At 56.2% G+C, this 16504-nt stretch overlaps 2 protein-coding genes across 3 annotated transcripts in view; one reads left to right on the top strand and one right to left on the bottom strand.

Moving 5' to 3' along the window:
- Positions 1–3436, bottom strand: part of Mymk (myomaker, myoblast fusion factor) — a 13116-nt gene extending 9680 nt beyond the window's left edge. The window contains exon 1 of the mRNA XM_008843914.1: positions 3241–3436. Within this exon, the coding sequence (XP_008842136.1) occupies positions 3241–3375 (135 nt within the window). The 5' untranslated portion in view covers positions 3376–3436. The remainder of the gene's footprint in view (positions 1–3240) is intronic.
- Positions 3437–10049: 6613 nt separating this feature from the next.
- The window catches only part of Adamtsl2 (ADAMTS like 2), a 35426-nt gene continuing 28971 nt past the window's right edge, over positions 10050–16504 (top strand). For both annotated transcript variants that reach the window (XM_017800835.2, XM_008843915.3), the window contains exons 1-7: positions 10050–10244; positions 12012–12102; positions 12643–12785; positions 13359–13434; positions 14613–14715; positions 15485–15630; positions 15756–15879. In XM_017800835.2, coding sequence (XP_017656324.1) covers positions 12013–12102; positions 12643–12785; positions 13359–13434; positions 14613–14715; positions 15485–15630; positions 15756–15879 — 682 coding nt within the window. In that variant the 5' untranslated portion in view covers positions 10050–10244; position 12012. The remainder of the gene's footprint in view (positions 10245–12011; positions 12103–12642; positions 12786–13358; positions 13435–14612; positions 14716–15484; positions 15631–15755; positions 15880–16504) is intronic.

A 16504-nucleotide genomic window follows, 5' to 3' on the forward strand; every position in this document is an offset into this window, starting at 1 on the left:
TTATAATTTTTATTTTATGTGTATGAGTGTTATGCCTGCATGTAGGTAAGTGCACCTGTGTTGTGCAATGCCTGAGGAGGACAGAAGACGCTGTTGCATCCCCTGGAACTGGAGTTACAGACAATTGTTAGCTGCCATGTGGGTGCTGGGATTCAAACCTGGGTCTTCTGCAAGAACAGTCAGTGTTCTTAACCGCTGAGCCATCTCTCCAGCCCCTTACTTTTATTTTTTAAATTTTATTTATTATTTTTATTGTATGTGCACGAGTGTATTGCCTGCATGTATGTAAGTGCACCTGTGTCATGCAATGCCGAGGAGGCAGGAGGCAGAGGCAGGCTGATCTCAGTGAGTTCAAGGCCAGCCTGATCTACATAGTGAGTTCTAGGACAGCTGGGGCTACAGGGAGACCCTGTCTCAAAAAGACCAAAAAAAAAAAAAGTGACATCAGCAAAGAGGAAGGTAACAACCAAGTGTGGGCTGTAACTGTTTAGCTCAGGGGAAGACACTCTTCAGGTGGGGACAGATCAAGGCTTGCGAACAGAGAAGGAAAGGCCTCTGCTCTGTGAGTCATTGCTCTCCCTGCTCCTGTCGAACCTCTCTGCCAAACCCCACCTGAGTCCCACCAACTTTGGTCTATGCCCTCCCCTTCACCCCTTCACCGCAGAGGCCCTTATGAATGGGTAAGACTTAATCACTGTGAGTGCCCTTCCCCATGAGGGGCAGGAGGTGCGAAGTTATTCTAGCTCCCAGAATAAAGTATTAGCTGGGGGTGGGAGGGGTAAAGCTTAGAGGGGATCTACCTGTCCCCAGAGCCGGAGGGCTTCTCCCATAGCCCCAGGGCTTCTTGGGAATGCACTCTATAAGACACTGAACTTCCCTGGGTACCTCCTGCCCAATCAGGCAGGGGCAGAGCTGTGATGACTACCTTCCCTCTCCTGAGGCACATGGACCTGTCCTAGCTGGGGCTGGGCTGGGCCTGGGTGTGCCTGGGTGTGGCAGAAAGTCAACTTTGCTATCAGCCCAGAAGATCGTTGGGAGGGGACCCAGGCTACAGACTGAGCTCTCAGGGCCTCCTCTGTCCAATGGGATGGCACATGTTCTGGGGGGCTTCCAAGGGGACCCTGATGGTAAACTGCATAGCACGATGTCCTACATAAATGGTCATTGTTCAGCTGTGTGGAAGGCAGGGTTCTGGGAGGCACAGGCTGTGGCTTTGAGCTGGAGGACATTTGTCACAGGAGACAGCTGGCCTCGTCACTCTAGACTGGGGTGGGGCAGGGCGGGCCTCTGAGGCCGGCCACAGAGGCAGCTGTGGACCAGCCCAGACCTATGCTGGGAGGGGTGGCCTGACTGCGGCCTGTGGTTTGTTGGGCTGTGTCTAACATGGACCTTGGGGATCTGACCCCGGCTTCTCTCCCTGGCCTTGGAGTCCTGTCTTGACTCTGGACCTTGGTTCTCGTCTGTCAATGGCCTCTCTGGCCTTGGCCAGGACCCAGTGGCAGATTGAATGGGCTTCGGGGGTGGGGGGTGCTCAAAATGATGCTCACTGGTGGTTCAGCCTCTCTGGGACTCAGTTTTCTCCTCTGTCATTTGGGAATCATCTTGCTAGGCTCCTGGGAGGCACTGAACTCAGTCTCTACCCTGGATACTGTCTTGTGACTCATGGTCATTGGCCTGATGTCCCCCTGTGCTCTTAAATGGACTCAGAGCCCTAGGGCTTCCAGTTCCTTGGAGGACACGGCCTATCCTAGGTCACTTTCTCTGGGGACCACCATAACCAGGGAGTGGGTATGTACTCTCCCCACCCCCCCTCGCTCTCACTACATGTACTGGTAGCTTGTCATCCTGACCAACTCAGGACGCTGGGTGGTTATGTGACTTGTGTGAGGACACATGTGTATGTGCTCAAGGCTTCATGTGCTCAGGACTAGCAGGGTACAGTTACACACTTGATACTCTTGCCCACGGAGGCCCTGCTGCTGGGAGAGGCCAGCCTGGGGACAGAGTGAATGACATTTTTTACATTACAGGTTTGGCTCTGCCCGGAGGAGGAGGCTGGTTCACAGCTCACCTACACAGACCACGCATCTGCCAATGTGTGAGTCACATACCGTACAAACAGATCAGGGGTTTGTATGTCAGGAGAGGAGCAAAGGTCACGAGAGTAAGGGAGATGGGGAACCTCTGATGGGAGGCCAGAGTCAAGGGCTGGAGTCGGGGGACTCAGAGGGACCCAGAGGCAGAGTATAGGAGGGCATTAGGATGGAGAGAAGATAGATGGGTAGGCCGGGAGAGATGGTTGGTTAGACAGATGATATATAGATGACAGATGGTGGATGAATAGATTGATAAATAGATGAAAAGATGGTAGAGAAGGCAAAGATAGATTGATAGAGGATGGATGAGACAGATGATAGACAGAAGGACAGACAGAGCCAGAGAGACATGGAGGGTCAGGAGAAGAAACTAGAGGATAGACCAGGATCTGGAAGAGGACAGGAAGTCCACGGGCATGTAATTTCATAAATCAAAAGAGTCAGGCAGAGAGAGAGAGAGACAGAGACAGAGACAGAGACAGAGAGACAGAGACAGAGACAGTGAGGGAACTGGGGGTGGGAGAGGCCCCCACACAGGGCTTCAGCAAGCTGGCCAGGTACCAGGTGTTCTGAAAGGCAGAGGCCCCGAATGGCTACTTGAGAACAGAGGGGAGTGGGAACTGAGAGCCAGCTAGCCAGATGCGTATCAGGAGAAAGAAGGACCCAGAGACAGGTTGGCCCCTCTCAATGGGGCAGTTCTGAAATTTGGGGTCAGATCGACCCAGGCACTACCCCTTCCCTGATCCCAGCAGGTGACTTTGTGGCTTGCTCATCTTCTCCCAGCTCAACAACTCCAGGGACAAAGCTGGTAGAGACAAAGCTGGAGGGTTCTGGGAGGTCAGCAGGAGAGGCAGCCTGCAAGGCTGGTTCTTAACCGACTGACGCAGGGCCACCATGGGCCTGGCCTCACTCACATGTGTCAGTCATACCCCCCAGATTCCTGGCCCGGATCGGAAACTGAGATCCAGAGAGGAAGACAGACTATGGGATCCCCCTCTCTCTCTGGTCTCTAGAGCCTGACCTGGACCCATTCTTTCTCTTCCAAATCCCATTCCCCCATCACCTGGCACAGGTCGGAGGCAGAGACAACTTCCCCGGGGGGTCACCCTCCCCATGGGGTCTTCCTTCCAGGCCCCACACTTACCGCCACGAAGAACATGGTGAACAGATAGACCATGGCTTCCATGTGGAAGCGTCTCTTGGCAGCGATGCTCACCGTGGGAAGGAAGGCCAGGCTGCTGAGGGTGGGCAGGAGCAGTTTGGCCACAACGGTCCCCATGGACCAGGAGGAAGGCACCGGCTAGGGAGAAGGGCGCACAGGCCTCTCTGGTCCCCAGGGCCAGACACACCACTGAGGGAAAAAGAAGGTGAACTCCTTCGGCGGCCCTGACGGCAGCTGTGGCAGCGCCCACGAGGAGGGCTTAAGTGCCCTGAGCCGGCAAGCCCAGTGACACATGGAGAGGGCCCAACAGCTGATGTACCACGTGGTCAGCATTTGCCTCTGCTTCTCCCCTGCTCCCCCTCCCAGATGCCAGGGGAGCAGGCTCAAAGAGGCTGTGTTTCTTCTCTCTGAGGCAATGTTCTTCGGGAAAAGCCCCTCAACATCTGGTCATTTTCCATGCTGGTCCTTGTCACAGGATGAACACAGCAGGGTGCTTCTCCTTGGGTCACATATCCAAGGGCCGTAGGCAGTGAAAGAACTTAGTTGAGCCAATCTTGTTCTCTCAGAGGACCCTGCAGACAGGCGTCACCCTTTACTAACACACAGACTGTTCTCCCTTGTCTTCTGGGCCACGGGCTTGTCTGCCTGCACGGTTTCTTACCTCCTTAGCAGACAGGACCCTCTCCATTCTGAGGCTGATGCTTGGCCTTTAAGTTTTCCTTCCCTCCTCTTTTGACAACAGCTCCTTGGCTGGCCTTTAGGAAATTACCTTGTCTTGTTGCAAGATGTCTTAAGGGAACTGTCTGGCAGGGGCCCCTCAGCCCCCCGCCAAGGAACAATGATTGTGTGGTCTGAGCTTCCCAAGCAGACTCTCTGGATTGATTTGTGATTTGCAAAACAGCTTCTATTGCCATTGTATTTTGTCACTGTGCATAGGGTTTAAACCTACAGCCTGATGCATTCAGGCAGGTGCACAATCACACGTGTAACCCCCACAGGACTCACTCCCAGTACCCTAAGAATCTCCTTTATGCCTTTTCTAGTAGGTCCCCTCCTCCATCCCCAGCGGAGGCAGCCACCGTTATAATTTCTGCCCAGGCCTGACCTCATTAGACCTGGACAATGGATCACACAGCGTGCAGGCTTCTGGGTCTGGCTTCTTTTCCTTTGCCTGTGGGATGCCCCTGAGGACCGTCAGTGCTGTCACACAGACCAGTCACTTTGGTGGCTGGTTGGATGGTATTTCCTGTATGGCTATATCACCTACATCTCTTCCCCCTGGATCTTGGGGTGTAGCAGGTTCAAGGACCAATGCACCTCAGGAGCTTTGTCTAGGCGAGGCTATGGCTTCCCTGCTCTTTCAGGCCCGGCTGCCCTACCTCCCTTCCGACTGCCAGCTCCCACATCCTTTTCTGGACGCGTCTTGTTTGAAGTTGGCTGGGACCCATTTCTGTTGCTCCCAATGAAATGTCCAATGTGAGGCATCTGCCTAAGAGCTTTCCAAAGTGCCCCAGCCCCTGGGGAAGCTTAACCATTCAGGAGATGCCCAAACTGCCTCGATGTACATCTCAGTCCTGCTCATGCCAGAGTCCCCCACCAGACACAGCTTTTCTACCAGACTCCCCTGCACGACAGTCCTTGCCGCTGCCTTGTCCACTCCCAGCTCGGACAACGTGTTTGACGGGAAGGCTTCTGTGACTGATGGACAGTAAGCCATGGGGCTCCTGCTCCCCCCCCCCCCCCCACTACTGGATCCTTCTGTCCTGGCACCCACCACTCTGATAAAGAAGCTGGTGTTGAGTTGCTTGAGTCTGGAGCAGGGGGATCTGTCTGTCTGTCTGGCTCCCTGCCATAACCCCTCCAGGCCCAACCTAGTAACTTTGTGACTCTTCAAAATATACCAAAGCAATAAATGAATGAATTGAAAGTCCAGGGAGGCAGGGCTGATTTCAGTCTGGCTTCCGAGGGGCAGGTTCCCTTTCCAAATGGGAAAACCAGTCCTCGCTTATGTTAGAGCCGTGCTGATGGGGGCTGGGGAGGTGCACGACAGCCCCTGCTTCTCAGGTTGGGTCTCCCATGGCTCCTGCTTCTCCCTTTACTGGTCCAGAGTTCCAACTCAGCGCCAACCCCCAGCAGGAGTGGGAAAGGGGTTGGGGGGGGATAGAGTAGATGTCAGGTGCTAGGGAGATGGCAAGGACAGTGTGCCCCAGAGCCATAAACCCCAGAAGCAGGAAAACATTCCACAGTTGGTTGTGTGTGTGTGTGTGTGTGTGTGTGTGTGTGTGTGTGTGTGTGTGTAGCTAGCTGTGCACTCCAAGTCGGGCTGTGAGCTTTGGGAAGGGAGCACGAGAAGGAAGTAGAGCCGCACATATGTTACAGCCATTGAAGAGGAAGGGCCCGAGGAGGGGACGTCCCAATGTGGGGAGACAGGTGGCTGGGTCTGGGGCAGCTGGGGAGCCCCCACACAAATGTTGGATTGTGAGCTGCCCTCCAAGGAGGCGGCTGTGTGTGGCTCCCATCCCAGCCTGTCCTCCTGGCCACAGACCAGCTGACTCTGGAGAAGGCATCCAGCTCTGAACAGGACTGAAATGACCCTCGGGTCTCCCAGAGCAGTGATTTGCCTGGGGGCTGGGATTGGGGGAGGTGTGGCTGTCTCTGGAGACATGGAGAAGGGGCCCAGGGTCCACCTGGGTAGGTTCAGGGCCAGCAAACCCCTCGAAGCCCCCTCCTGCCAGCCCTCCACCTGCTCTGGGCTTCAACCTATCAGATCCCCACAGTGCACCCCCAAACCATCAGTCTCTGAGCCTTCTGTAGGACACCAGCCTGGCTCATACCTCAGCCTTCCCTGGTGCTGGGACACACCATCCCCCATGGCACTGTGTGTGTGTGGATCTTGAAAACCACATATACACTCAGGGTCTGTCCAGTGCTGACCACATGTCAAGGGCTCATCACACTGTGCCCCACGGGCCTCTCAGCAGCAGGCAAATGTAAACTCTGCCCTCTCCATTTCACAGGGGAAGAGACTGAGGCCCAAGGAAGAGCAGAAACTCACTCAAGGCCACCCAGTCATATCAGACTGCCTCATCCTGGCACTTCTGCTCCCTTGTCCTATGAACCTGGGAGGCCAGAACTCCATGTCATGGCCCCGGTTCATGAGCAGACCCTGTGGGCTTCTGGCATGACTTGGTTTCAGTGCCCAAGGGTCTCAGGTGGCATTCCTCCTCTGCCCAGCAGGTGGGGTTGGTCCCAACTGGATTGTGCAAAGGTCAGTCTCCAGGCCACAAAGTGTGGTATGAGGGCTGACCTGCTGGTTCCCCCTTCCCTAGCCCCTCGACTGAGCGAACGGCGGTTTTATGGAGGTGCTGACTTGTATGGAATGCTCCACGCTCCGCCTTCAGGACAGCTGTCTGTCTGCCCAGCCTAGGAGCGGTGTGCCAGCTGCTGCACTGGCCTCTAAATTCTGAACACCCGGCTCACAGCAGTGGGTCACTCCAGAGCACAGGCCTTTCTGCTCTGGTTCTTGCAGGGAGTCTGTTAAGTTACCTGAGGAAAAAGAATAGGCTTCAGTGTTCTTCAACTCCATCTTTGGGGCCTGTGTGTAGCACTGGGGATGTGACCATCAATTGCTCACGAGTAACTCAGGATGGCCCAGCTTCCGAATACTCACCAGGAGGGCCAGATCAAGGCCCATGACTTCTAGCGCTGGATCCTTAGCCCTTCTATGGCCCTGTGAACCTCTGTTTCCTCTGGCGCTCACGACGGACTTGTCTCTGGGGTTGCCCTGATCTCTGGCAGTGCACAGAGCTGAGGGGCTCAGAGCAGGCTGGCCCACTAGTGAGAGCTGGGTCATCTGTTCTGCACATTGGTAGTTTTTCTCCCAAGAGGACACTGGCTACCCTCTGGACCCCGGGTGTGCTGAGGCAGGGCTAGAGTGTGAACTTAGGGTTCCCTGTGCTTACTTGCTCCCTGAAGGTAACACTGCTGGATGCTGTCTGGCAAAGACGTGTGACCAAGGGAAGACAGGCACACATGGGTCAATGGCAGCCATAGTCCAGTTTCTTCTGTCTTCAGAGCTCCTGGACACAGACAGGCGGTAGAGGAGCTGGTGGGCACATCCTCGGGCCGGGGACTGTCCTCCTGGCTTTGCAGAGCACTGGCGCTGCAGCGCTCATTTTTCTCCATCTCCCCGATCAGCAATAGCCTTGGAGCTCAGCCCCTCAGCTTTCCATCTGTGGAGTGACATCAGCGGGTCGTTCTAGCCACACTAGGGGCACAAAGGAGACACTTCCTTGTGGCTTCTCAGACTCTAGTGGCCTGTGCAGTCTCGGTTAGCCACAGGCCTGGGTTTCCCAACTTAAACTTCATGCAGAAGCCTCTCAGAAAGGCCAATACTCCTGGCTGAGATCGAAGGTGGGGGACTCAGAAGTCTGCCTGGTGGTCTAGACCAGGACATGTTGCTTCTTACCTGCTGGTCACCCAGTAGCCCTCTCCCTGGGCAGGTGGCAGTAGGTGGAGGGGTAGTAATCCAAGAATGTCTGTCCTTCAGCAGTTGGCTGAACCCAGGCAGGTTGGGGGGGCAGGGTTCGGGTCTCAGACACAGATAAGAGAGACCATTAAAAAAAGTATAAAGTACTGGGCTCCTGGGGGCTTCCTAGAAGAAGTAACCTCAGAGCATGTTGGAGGTGCTAAGCATGTGGGGATGGTGCTGTGAAGGGACTCTAGGGGTCAGACAGGAGGCCTGGAGTTGCTGGCTCCTTCAGTGGCTGTAGGCCACCTCTGGCCCCTGGTGCTTGGTGGATGGGCTACATGGACTCTGCAAAATGTCACTGTTAAGAGGCAGAACACAGCTTTCTCCTTATCAACATGTCTCTCTGGACCCTTCATGTTTTTGTTTGATTTTTGATTTACTCCTGTTTAACATACTGTACTTCTTTGGCCCAGGGACACTTAACAGTTAAGTGCCCACAGGTGGTGGGGAACCCACTGAGGACAGGGCCAGCAGCTATCCTTGAGTAGGGGAGGAGCCTGAGAGGAACAGCCTTTGAATCTCTTTGAAGTTTTCATATCAGGCAGCTGGTCATGGCTGTCTCTGTCTCCAATTTGAGGGTTCTGAGAGTTAAGGGTGGGGAGGTGGAGGCCCAGCTGATGCGGGAGCTGGGGCATAGAGGATCACACACCTGTGGGGGGTGCTGGTCCCACAGGACTGTCTCCCAGGTGGTCAGTCTGTGGCCTGTGCATTGCCAGGCTGAGAGAAGGTGCTGGTTTCCCTCCCAAGGGAAACCATTAGTCACCCTGGTGCCGGGGCACGTGGGAGCCAGAAGTACCAGGAGGGCTCGGGTCTGTGCCAGGGCGTGCAGGGCCTGGCAGTGAGCCAGAGGGGAGGAGAACAGTGGCCAGGGCCTCCAGAACGAGCAAGATCTGATCTGTGTCTGTGAGTGGAATGGTCTGTACACGTGCGTGTGTGTGTGCACACGTGTGTGCCTGTGCGCATGTGATCCAGCAGCACAGGTTACAGAATGTCTGCACTTCAGCTCACTGGCCCCAGGGGGCAGCATGGGCCTGGGTTAGGGTCAGGGCTGGGGGAAGGGTCAGGGTGCAAGGAGCAAACACTGAAGATCCTAACTTTAGTTGCTACATAACATGGAGTGAGACCTGACCCCATTTCCACCCTACCCCCACCCCCATCAGGAGGAAGAGCCTTTGAAAATCTTGAAAGAGAGAGAGAGGATGTGCTACAGAGGAGTTTGCCCCTCCCCCCATCATCACATCTTTGATGTGTGGTCAGACACAGGGAAGTACTTGTCTAGTACTCTTAGCCAGCCAAAGAGCTGAAGAAACTCACCATCCCCCAGGGAGGGAGGGAGGAAGAGGGGAAGGAAGGGAGATGTTTCCAGTCACTGCTGAGGGTCCTGGGCCTCTCCGTCATGCACAGGGGCACGGGGAATGACTCGACCATTTTATGCGACGCTCCACTCCAGTTGCCCCTTTCAAAGTGCCCGTTTTCCAGGACGGAGTGCTCCAGGGCAGGTGCTCCACCTCCACCATCCAAGGTCTTGCTGGGCTTTGCAGGCAAGGCTGGAGGGGTGGCCTGCTTCTTGCACCTTCCATTCCAGCTCAGCAGGACCAGAGCCTTGGAGCCCAAGCCTGTTCCACAGCGGCTGCGCAGCTGGTGCAGGGCCCAGGCAAGCCGGTGCTGAACATCTGCGGAATTCCTGTGCCTACCCCCACTCCACCCTGGTCCTTCTAGGCATCTGGTCAGCAGGCTGTGGGCACCTCTTCCTCTCCCTGGAGCCCTAGGCTGGGCAATATCGGGGGTCCCCCTCAGTCCTTCAGCTGCTCGGGTCTTGTTTTTTGAGGATGGACGGTAGCCTGGATACAAGGCACCGCCAGACCTCAGGGTCTTCCCTATGAAAAGGAGCTGGCAACCTGGACACCACGTGGTTCCCAGCCCCCTCTGGAGGCAGAAACAGATGGGCGGGGCGGGGGGCTCGGCTCTGCCACCACCAGCCTCCACGTGACCTCCAGCTAGCCACTACTCCATCAGGGTCAGTGGCTCTGGACCCAGGCAGGCCAGCCTCCCGCCCGCTCACCGCTCCTGGACGGTGGCGGCAGCAGCCAGCAGGCAGCTGGGCCGGCCTGGCCAGGCTCCAGAGGCGCAGAGCGGGTTAAAGTGTGCGCCAGGCCGTCCGCCGGCAGGCCGGGCGGGGGAGCAGCCGGTGGGAAGTGTGAGTTCCTCCCCGTCTGCCTGACAGCTATAAAGGCAGCCACGGCCACAGAGCCGCCACTGGGCTGCGCGCCCCTCCCGGGAAGCCCCCCCCTCCCTTGGATGCTCTTTGAAGTGGGAGAGGGAGGCTGCTGGGGAGGCAGGACGAGAGACAGAGGCAGAGCCCGCACATCTCTGCACGGGACTTCCTGCACGGTACACCTGGCAGCCAGCTCTCACCCCTTTCTCTGGGAGCTCAACCTGCTGACCCCAGGGCCAGGTAGGCCACCGTCTCTGTCCCTGCTCACATTGCAGCCTCTGGGGCTGCGAGATGCAGCTCACCCCAGGTCAGCCAGCTGTCCAGAATGGGACTGGGGGTGTTCTGCCCCCGAGGGGGAGAGGTTCATTTACAGAGGAGTGGGGAGGGGTAACCTGCACTGTACAGTGGCAGGGTGGCCCTGAGGCTCCAGCCTCGGCACTTGGAGCTGCAGCCTGTGCTGCAAACACCCTGCTGTTGGCCTGTTGAGGGTTTTGGACTCCAGGGAGAGATGGATCCTGTTTGAGTTGGACCTGGCTGGAAGCCAGCAGTGTCTGGGAGCCTTAATGAAAACCAAGTGTGAGGTTGACTGGGCACCTGTCTTTGGCAGGCAGCAGGGATGGGGCACCTTTGAGCCAATAGGACTGTGTGTCACGGGGTCTCTGCTGGAGTAAAAATGGGGATGTAGATGGGACCTCCAGGAGAGGAGTGGCCAGCTGGCATAGTGGTGGGCAGCTAGTAGGATGGGAGGTCTCAAGGATGGAGCGCCACACTTGTGAGTGTATGGTATCACTGCAGTCTGTCTGGGTGTGTCTGGGTGTAAGGGTGTTGCTGGCCTAGCTCCCACACACCTGCAGGTGCTTGAGAGAGGGAGGGAGAGAGGGAGGGAGGGAAGAAGGGAGGGAGGGAGGGAGGGAGAGGAGGCGAGGGGGGTGGGCAGCTCTGCTTTTGGCTTCCAGGCTACGGGGTTCAGGCAATCTCCAGACTTGCTTCCTTTGGAATTGTTGGGTAAAGGGCCAAACCCCTGAGTTTGTTCTGGGCTGTGTGGGGCCAGTGGGCTGCTTTACTGTATGGCTTTGGGAAAGTCCACATTCCCCTCTGGGCTTGGTGGTTTCTGAACCCCCTTTTATCGCTGGCTAATGACCTTCATGTGAGACTAACAACCCTGGACAGAAGCTATTAGCTTAAGCTTCCCTTAGGGCAGGGTCTGTGCTGAGGATCAGGGAAGCAGGGCTGAGAACCCTTGGGGTGTTGGAAGAGCCCCTGGATTTCATTTGATTGGTGGGTATTTTGGCTTGTTGGGAGGGGGTGAGGAACAGAGCCCTGGGCTGCTTACACAAAGGCCCAAGCTCTGCCTCCTCCTACCCCTCCCCCAGTTCCATGTTCTCTCAGGAGGTGCCTGGGCTGTGCCTCACCTGAGTGCCCGATTGCTAGATGGCAGGCTTTGCAGGTGACCCTCTAAGAAAGCAAGGCTGTCATTCCTTGAGGACCACAGGGTCAGGAAGTGAGCTAAAGCGGGGTGCTGAGGGATGGGCACCCTTCCATTGCTCATGGGCTCTGGGGGAAGGTCACTTTCTCAGGTGGCCTGCAAGTAAGTATTAAGCAGATAAAACTCCCAAGGCAAAAGCAAAGGTCAAGGCAAAGGGCTGAGCTTGGTGCATATGCCTCTTCACAATGACCTCTCCAGGCTGGGTCTATAACCTCCTCAGTTGTCCCTGATCTCCACAACCATTCTCCAGGAGGCTTGGATAGTCAAAGGCAAAGCTTAGCAGAAGCCCTCAGATGAAGGGCAGCCCAGACTTGGCTATTGTACCACCCCTCTGTGCCTAAGTCGGGACAGACATCTGTAATCACTTACCGGGCTGCTTGATGAACCCAGATGGATGGCTTAGTCCCTCTCAGACAGCAACCACTACCACAAGATCCCAGATAAATTCATTGCCTAGGGTACTGGATGAACCCTGAGAGCTTGCCCCCAAAGCAGGTGGTGATGGTGGTCTTGCTTCCTAGGATGGATGACAGACGGCAGCATTCACGTTGGGCCTGGTCCTTGCTGGCCATGGCAGTTGTGGCTGGGGGTACAGTGTCTACTGAGGCCTCGGTGAGTGGCATGCCGTTGTCCAGCGTCCCCAGCCTTGCTCCTCTGCCAGGTGCAGAGCTCATTCCCAAGTGGGCTGACTTTAGAAGGGTTGTGTGGCAAGGGTGGGGCGTGTGACCAGGAATCTTAGAGGTCTCTTTGGCTCCCAGGAACTTGTTTATAGAGCAGGTCAGACTAGCTTCCGATCTGGAGTTCTGATCACACTAACTCCCCTGACCAGCTCGCAGGAGAGTAGCTGAGGGCGGCCAGTACCTGTCTGCCAAGCAAGGGCCAGGAGTAAGGCATGTAACAGGAGTCCTGGGAATGCAGATGTAGCCCAGGCTATGCTTCAGGTGTTTGCCAACCCCCAAGAGGCTCAGATCTTAAGATGTGGGGCACCTGTGGTCTCAGCAGCAATGAAGAGCCCTCCAGGCCACCAGTCTCGGAGCAATCCAGCCAGCAGCCCCTTCAAGAGGCTGCATCCTCCCATCTGGCTGCCAGTGATACCCTGGAATGTAGGTAGGGGCAGGTCCTCCTGCTCACCATTGGGGATTTCTCACCCAGGACAACAGCCCCACATCCAACAGCCTGGAGGGGGGAGCTGATGCCACTGCCTACTGGTGGGGGGAGTGGACCAAGTGGACGGCATGCTCCCGCAGTTGCGGGGGTGGAGTAACATCCCAGGAGCGGCACTGCCTGCAACAGAGGTGAGAGTTCAGCCAGATCCCAAGGGTGGGGGGAGGGGCAGCCTGGCCTGTGACCTGGTAGAGTCTGTCCTGGGTTTAGGTTTGATACAACACAGCTTCCTCTTCCCGTGGGCCTCCGCTGGGCGTGGGGCTTCTGACAGGTCCTCAGCAATGGTATTCTGGCAAGGCCAGAGCTGTAGGGCTCCCGAAGGAACACAGACAAGGGGTTAAGAGCCTTCCCCCTCAGGCAGGCCTGGACTTCCAAGCTGTGTGACCTTGGACAAGGCACTTAACCTCTCTGAGCATTAATTTCCTCATCTGTGGCATGTAGAGCTAACTGAAGCCCCTCTCCACATGTCAGGCCACACATAATATCACATGTGTTTGCATGTTAGCCCCAGCCTCCACAAGCATGGTTGTTACTATTACTGACTCTGTACAGTAAGACTGTACTGGTGCTGGAGATATAGGGGAGAGCCAGATGCCATCAGAGGAACTCAGAGAAGCTTCTGGAAGCCAGTGCATCCCATAACAGGTTGTCAGCGTCCATAGTTCTTGATCCAGCCCTGGCTCAGTACCACATTTAACCTCCAGGAGGAAGTCTGCCCCAGGCTCAGGCAACAGGACCTGTGTAGGCACATCCAAGCGGTACCAGCTCTGCAGAGAACAGGTGAGGCCGGCTTGCTGTGGCCCTGACCCTGCCTGCCTCCCCGTCTTGAGGCAGGTCCCCACCTTGAGGCCCTCGGTCTTATCCCAGGGCCCCTAACATCCTGTTGCTGGGCGGGTCCCTTCAGGGAGAGCCCGAAGTGGGCTGGTTGATGTCCAGACTCACACTGAGCCCTTCTGACATCAGACCACTGTTTATTCTGTTCTCTGCATGTTGGGTGTGGTAGAATGGGTAAATTCACCTCTGCTACTGGAGCTCTAAGTGTGGCATCAAGGGCTGGGGTCTTCTACTGCGGCCCCACTTTGCCTGGGGCATTTGCACACCTGGGACTCTTCCTACCTAAGAATCAGTTTTTCAGGACAGCCATCCCAAGTCCTTCCCGCCCCAGCTCCAGGTGCTCCTGTGTGCACTGTTTTGTTAGCCTGGGCTACACACCAGGGTAATAGAGTCTGGGGAGGAGGTATTGACTCTGGCTGGGTTGTAAGGATTGCTCTCAATGGGACCAAAGTCAGTCTGAAACCCTAATGGCCTGTCCAAGGGTCCCCAGAGTCTGGGGTGGAGATGCTGGTTCTCACAGCCTTGCTCGGTCTGCCTCATGGAGCTGTTGGAGGTCTGTGTTCTTGCATCTGCAGCACATGTGTGCACTCATGCAGGGAGCTGGGGCTGAAGGGAGGTGAGTGGCCACAGCTAGTCACATTGTCCTCTGACCACCTGCCCTTCAGGGACAATGCTGTCAGGGTTTGTGAAAGAATCAGACCCTAATGCAGTTTGGGCTCCAGCCCCAGCATGGCTAGGCACCTTGGACAATCTTCCCTGTTGGCTCTGGGCTCCTCTCGGCCTTGCTGCGGGTACTTCCATGGTACATGCATATAGAGACGTGCACATGCAGACAGAGTCTGCTAGACAGTGAGGGTGTGGACAGAGGCATGTGTGTCCCATCCCCCCCACCATATGGCTGAGGAGAAGGCCATGATGATGCACAGTCATGTCTGGTGTGAGAGGGGCTGGCACCCAGGGGTGTTAGAAGAATAGTCACTACTTTCCCGAATGGATGGAGGTGAAGAGGGTAGAGTGAGAGTATGGAGGGACCACCGTGGACTGTGGCCCCCCACAGGTCATCCGGCTGCAGCCACTTCCTGTTTAGCCCCCACCCCCGGAACATGCCTGCCTCCTTCTTCCAGGAGTGTCCACCGGACGGGAGGAGCTTCCGAGAAGAGCAGTGTGTCTCCTTCAACTCCCGTGTGTACGACGGCCGGACGTACCACTGGAAGCCCCTCTACCCGGGTACCTGAGCCTGGAGAACTGCTTGAGGCGGGCAGATGGTGGGGTGGCCCCTCTCAACATCAGGAAAGAACCCTATGAGCGGACAGGTGGGGAAACTGAGGCTTGGAGAAGGGTCCCGTTGAAAGTCATGGTGGCCATCTGCACAGCCAGGAACAGATCCCAGTTCTCCAGAAGAGGACCTGGGAGTCTGTCCCCTCCCCCAGGACCCATGACATCAGCAGTGACAGATTATAGGGCTAAATTTCCTGTAGGCCTGTTCTCGGAGGTCCGGATTCTCCCAGACAACCCCAAATGGGGGCTGGCCACCATCCCATGGGGCCCAGGACATGCTTGCCTCTCTCTCTCTCTCTCTCTCTCCTCTCTCTCTTTCTCTCGTTCTCATGCTTTCTATCTCTCACTCTCTCTCACTTGCTCTCTTCCCCCATGAGAAGAAGAAACAAATTATTCAGGCACAGTATGAATAAGTTGTCCTTTCCCGATATTGCGCCAGTTCTGTGCCAGTGCTGGAGTACCCAGGCCTTCTGCCATGGGGAACCCTTGTGTGGGTCTCATGTGTGGCGTCCTCTCACAAAGAGACAGAGGTTGGAACTCACAGCTTAAACCGGGCCAGGTGACCTTCGTCTTGTTCCATTTCTGCCACCAAGATTTTGGGAGGTCCTTTCTTTCCTGGCCTCAGTTTCCCCATCTATGCAATGAGGAGGGTGCTGCCTCGGTAGGAGGTGGTAAATCCAGTACTCCCTCCCCTGAGACTCTCCATCTTGTCCCCCAGATGACTACATCCACATCTCTAGCAAGCCATGCGACTTACACTGCACCACTGTCGACGGCCAACGGCAGCTCATGGTCCCAGCCCGGGATGGCACGTCCTGCAAGCTCACTGACTTGAGAGGGGTTTGCGTGTCTGGAAAATGTGAGGTTGTTAAACATTGTAGCAAAAGTATGTCTGTTCTTACTGTGCTGGCAGTCCTGTCCTTAGAGGCAGGGACGCCCCGTGCCAGCCACAGCGCCCTCCCAGCAGCCTCTCCCCTGGCTTCTTGCAGCCCATCGGCTGTGACGGAATACTCTTCTCCACCCACACGCTGGACAAGTGCGGTGTCTGCCAGGGGGATGGGAGCAGCTGCACCCACGTGACCGGCAACTACCGGAAGGCCAACACTCACTTGGGTAAGGGCGGGTGGGGAGCCTGTGTGGATGCATCCCTACCTCCCACCTGCAGGGCGTCTAGAGTAGTTTCCTTCTCTCATGGAGCCTCCGTTCTCCACCCAGACCCAGGCAGGCTGGTCAGCCGTCAGGCTCCTTCCCGCCGTCAGGGAACCGGGGTTCAGTTCCCAGCATGTACATGGCAGTTCACAACTGTCTGCAGATCCAGTTCTGGGGGAGCAATGTCCTTCTGGCCTCTGTGGGCACTGCACGAATAGGTGCACTTACATGCATGCAGGAAATAAACTCACCTTGCACCTTTGAGGCAGCCTTCAGGGAGGGCTGAATGCCACCCTTTAGAAGAGGGAAACTGAGGCATAGGTCTCAGAGTATGTGAGACGACCTTGGACATGCTGGATTCTGAGCCCTTCCCAAGGCTCCCTCCCTCCCCCGCTGGGAATAGTTTGTTGGCCTTGTGTTTGCATCTGGCTCTGGTCTGACCCTCGTGTCTGGGGTCTGTGCACATTACAGTTGGAAGGTGTCACTTCTAACAGTCAGATCAGCTGAATGCATTCCTACGTCCTGAGAACTGTATGGTGTTGAATCGGGCTAAGAGATGAAGGGAGGGCAGGTTGGAACCCACTTAGTG

The sequence above is a fragment of the Nannospalax galili genome, unplaced genomic scaffold (assembly GCF_000622305.1).
Source record: "Nannospalax galili isolate Female #2095 unplaced genomic scaffold, S.galili_v1.0 scaffold300, whole genome shotgun sequence".
NCBI classification, from domain to species: domain Eukaryota; kingdom Metazoa; phylum Chordata; class Mammalia; order Rodentia; family Spalacidae; genus Nannospalax; species Nannospalax galili.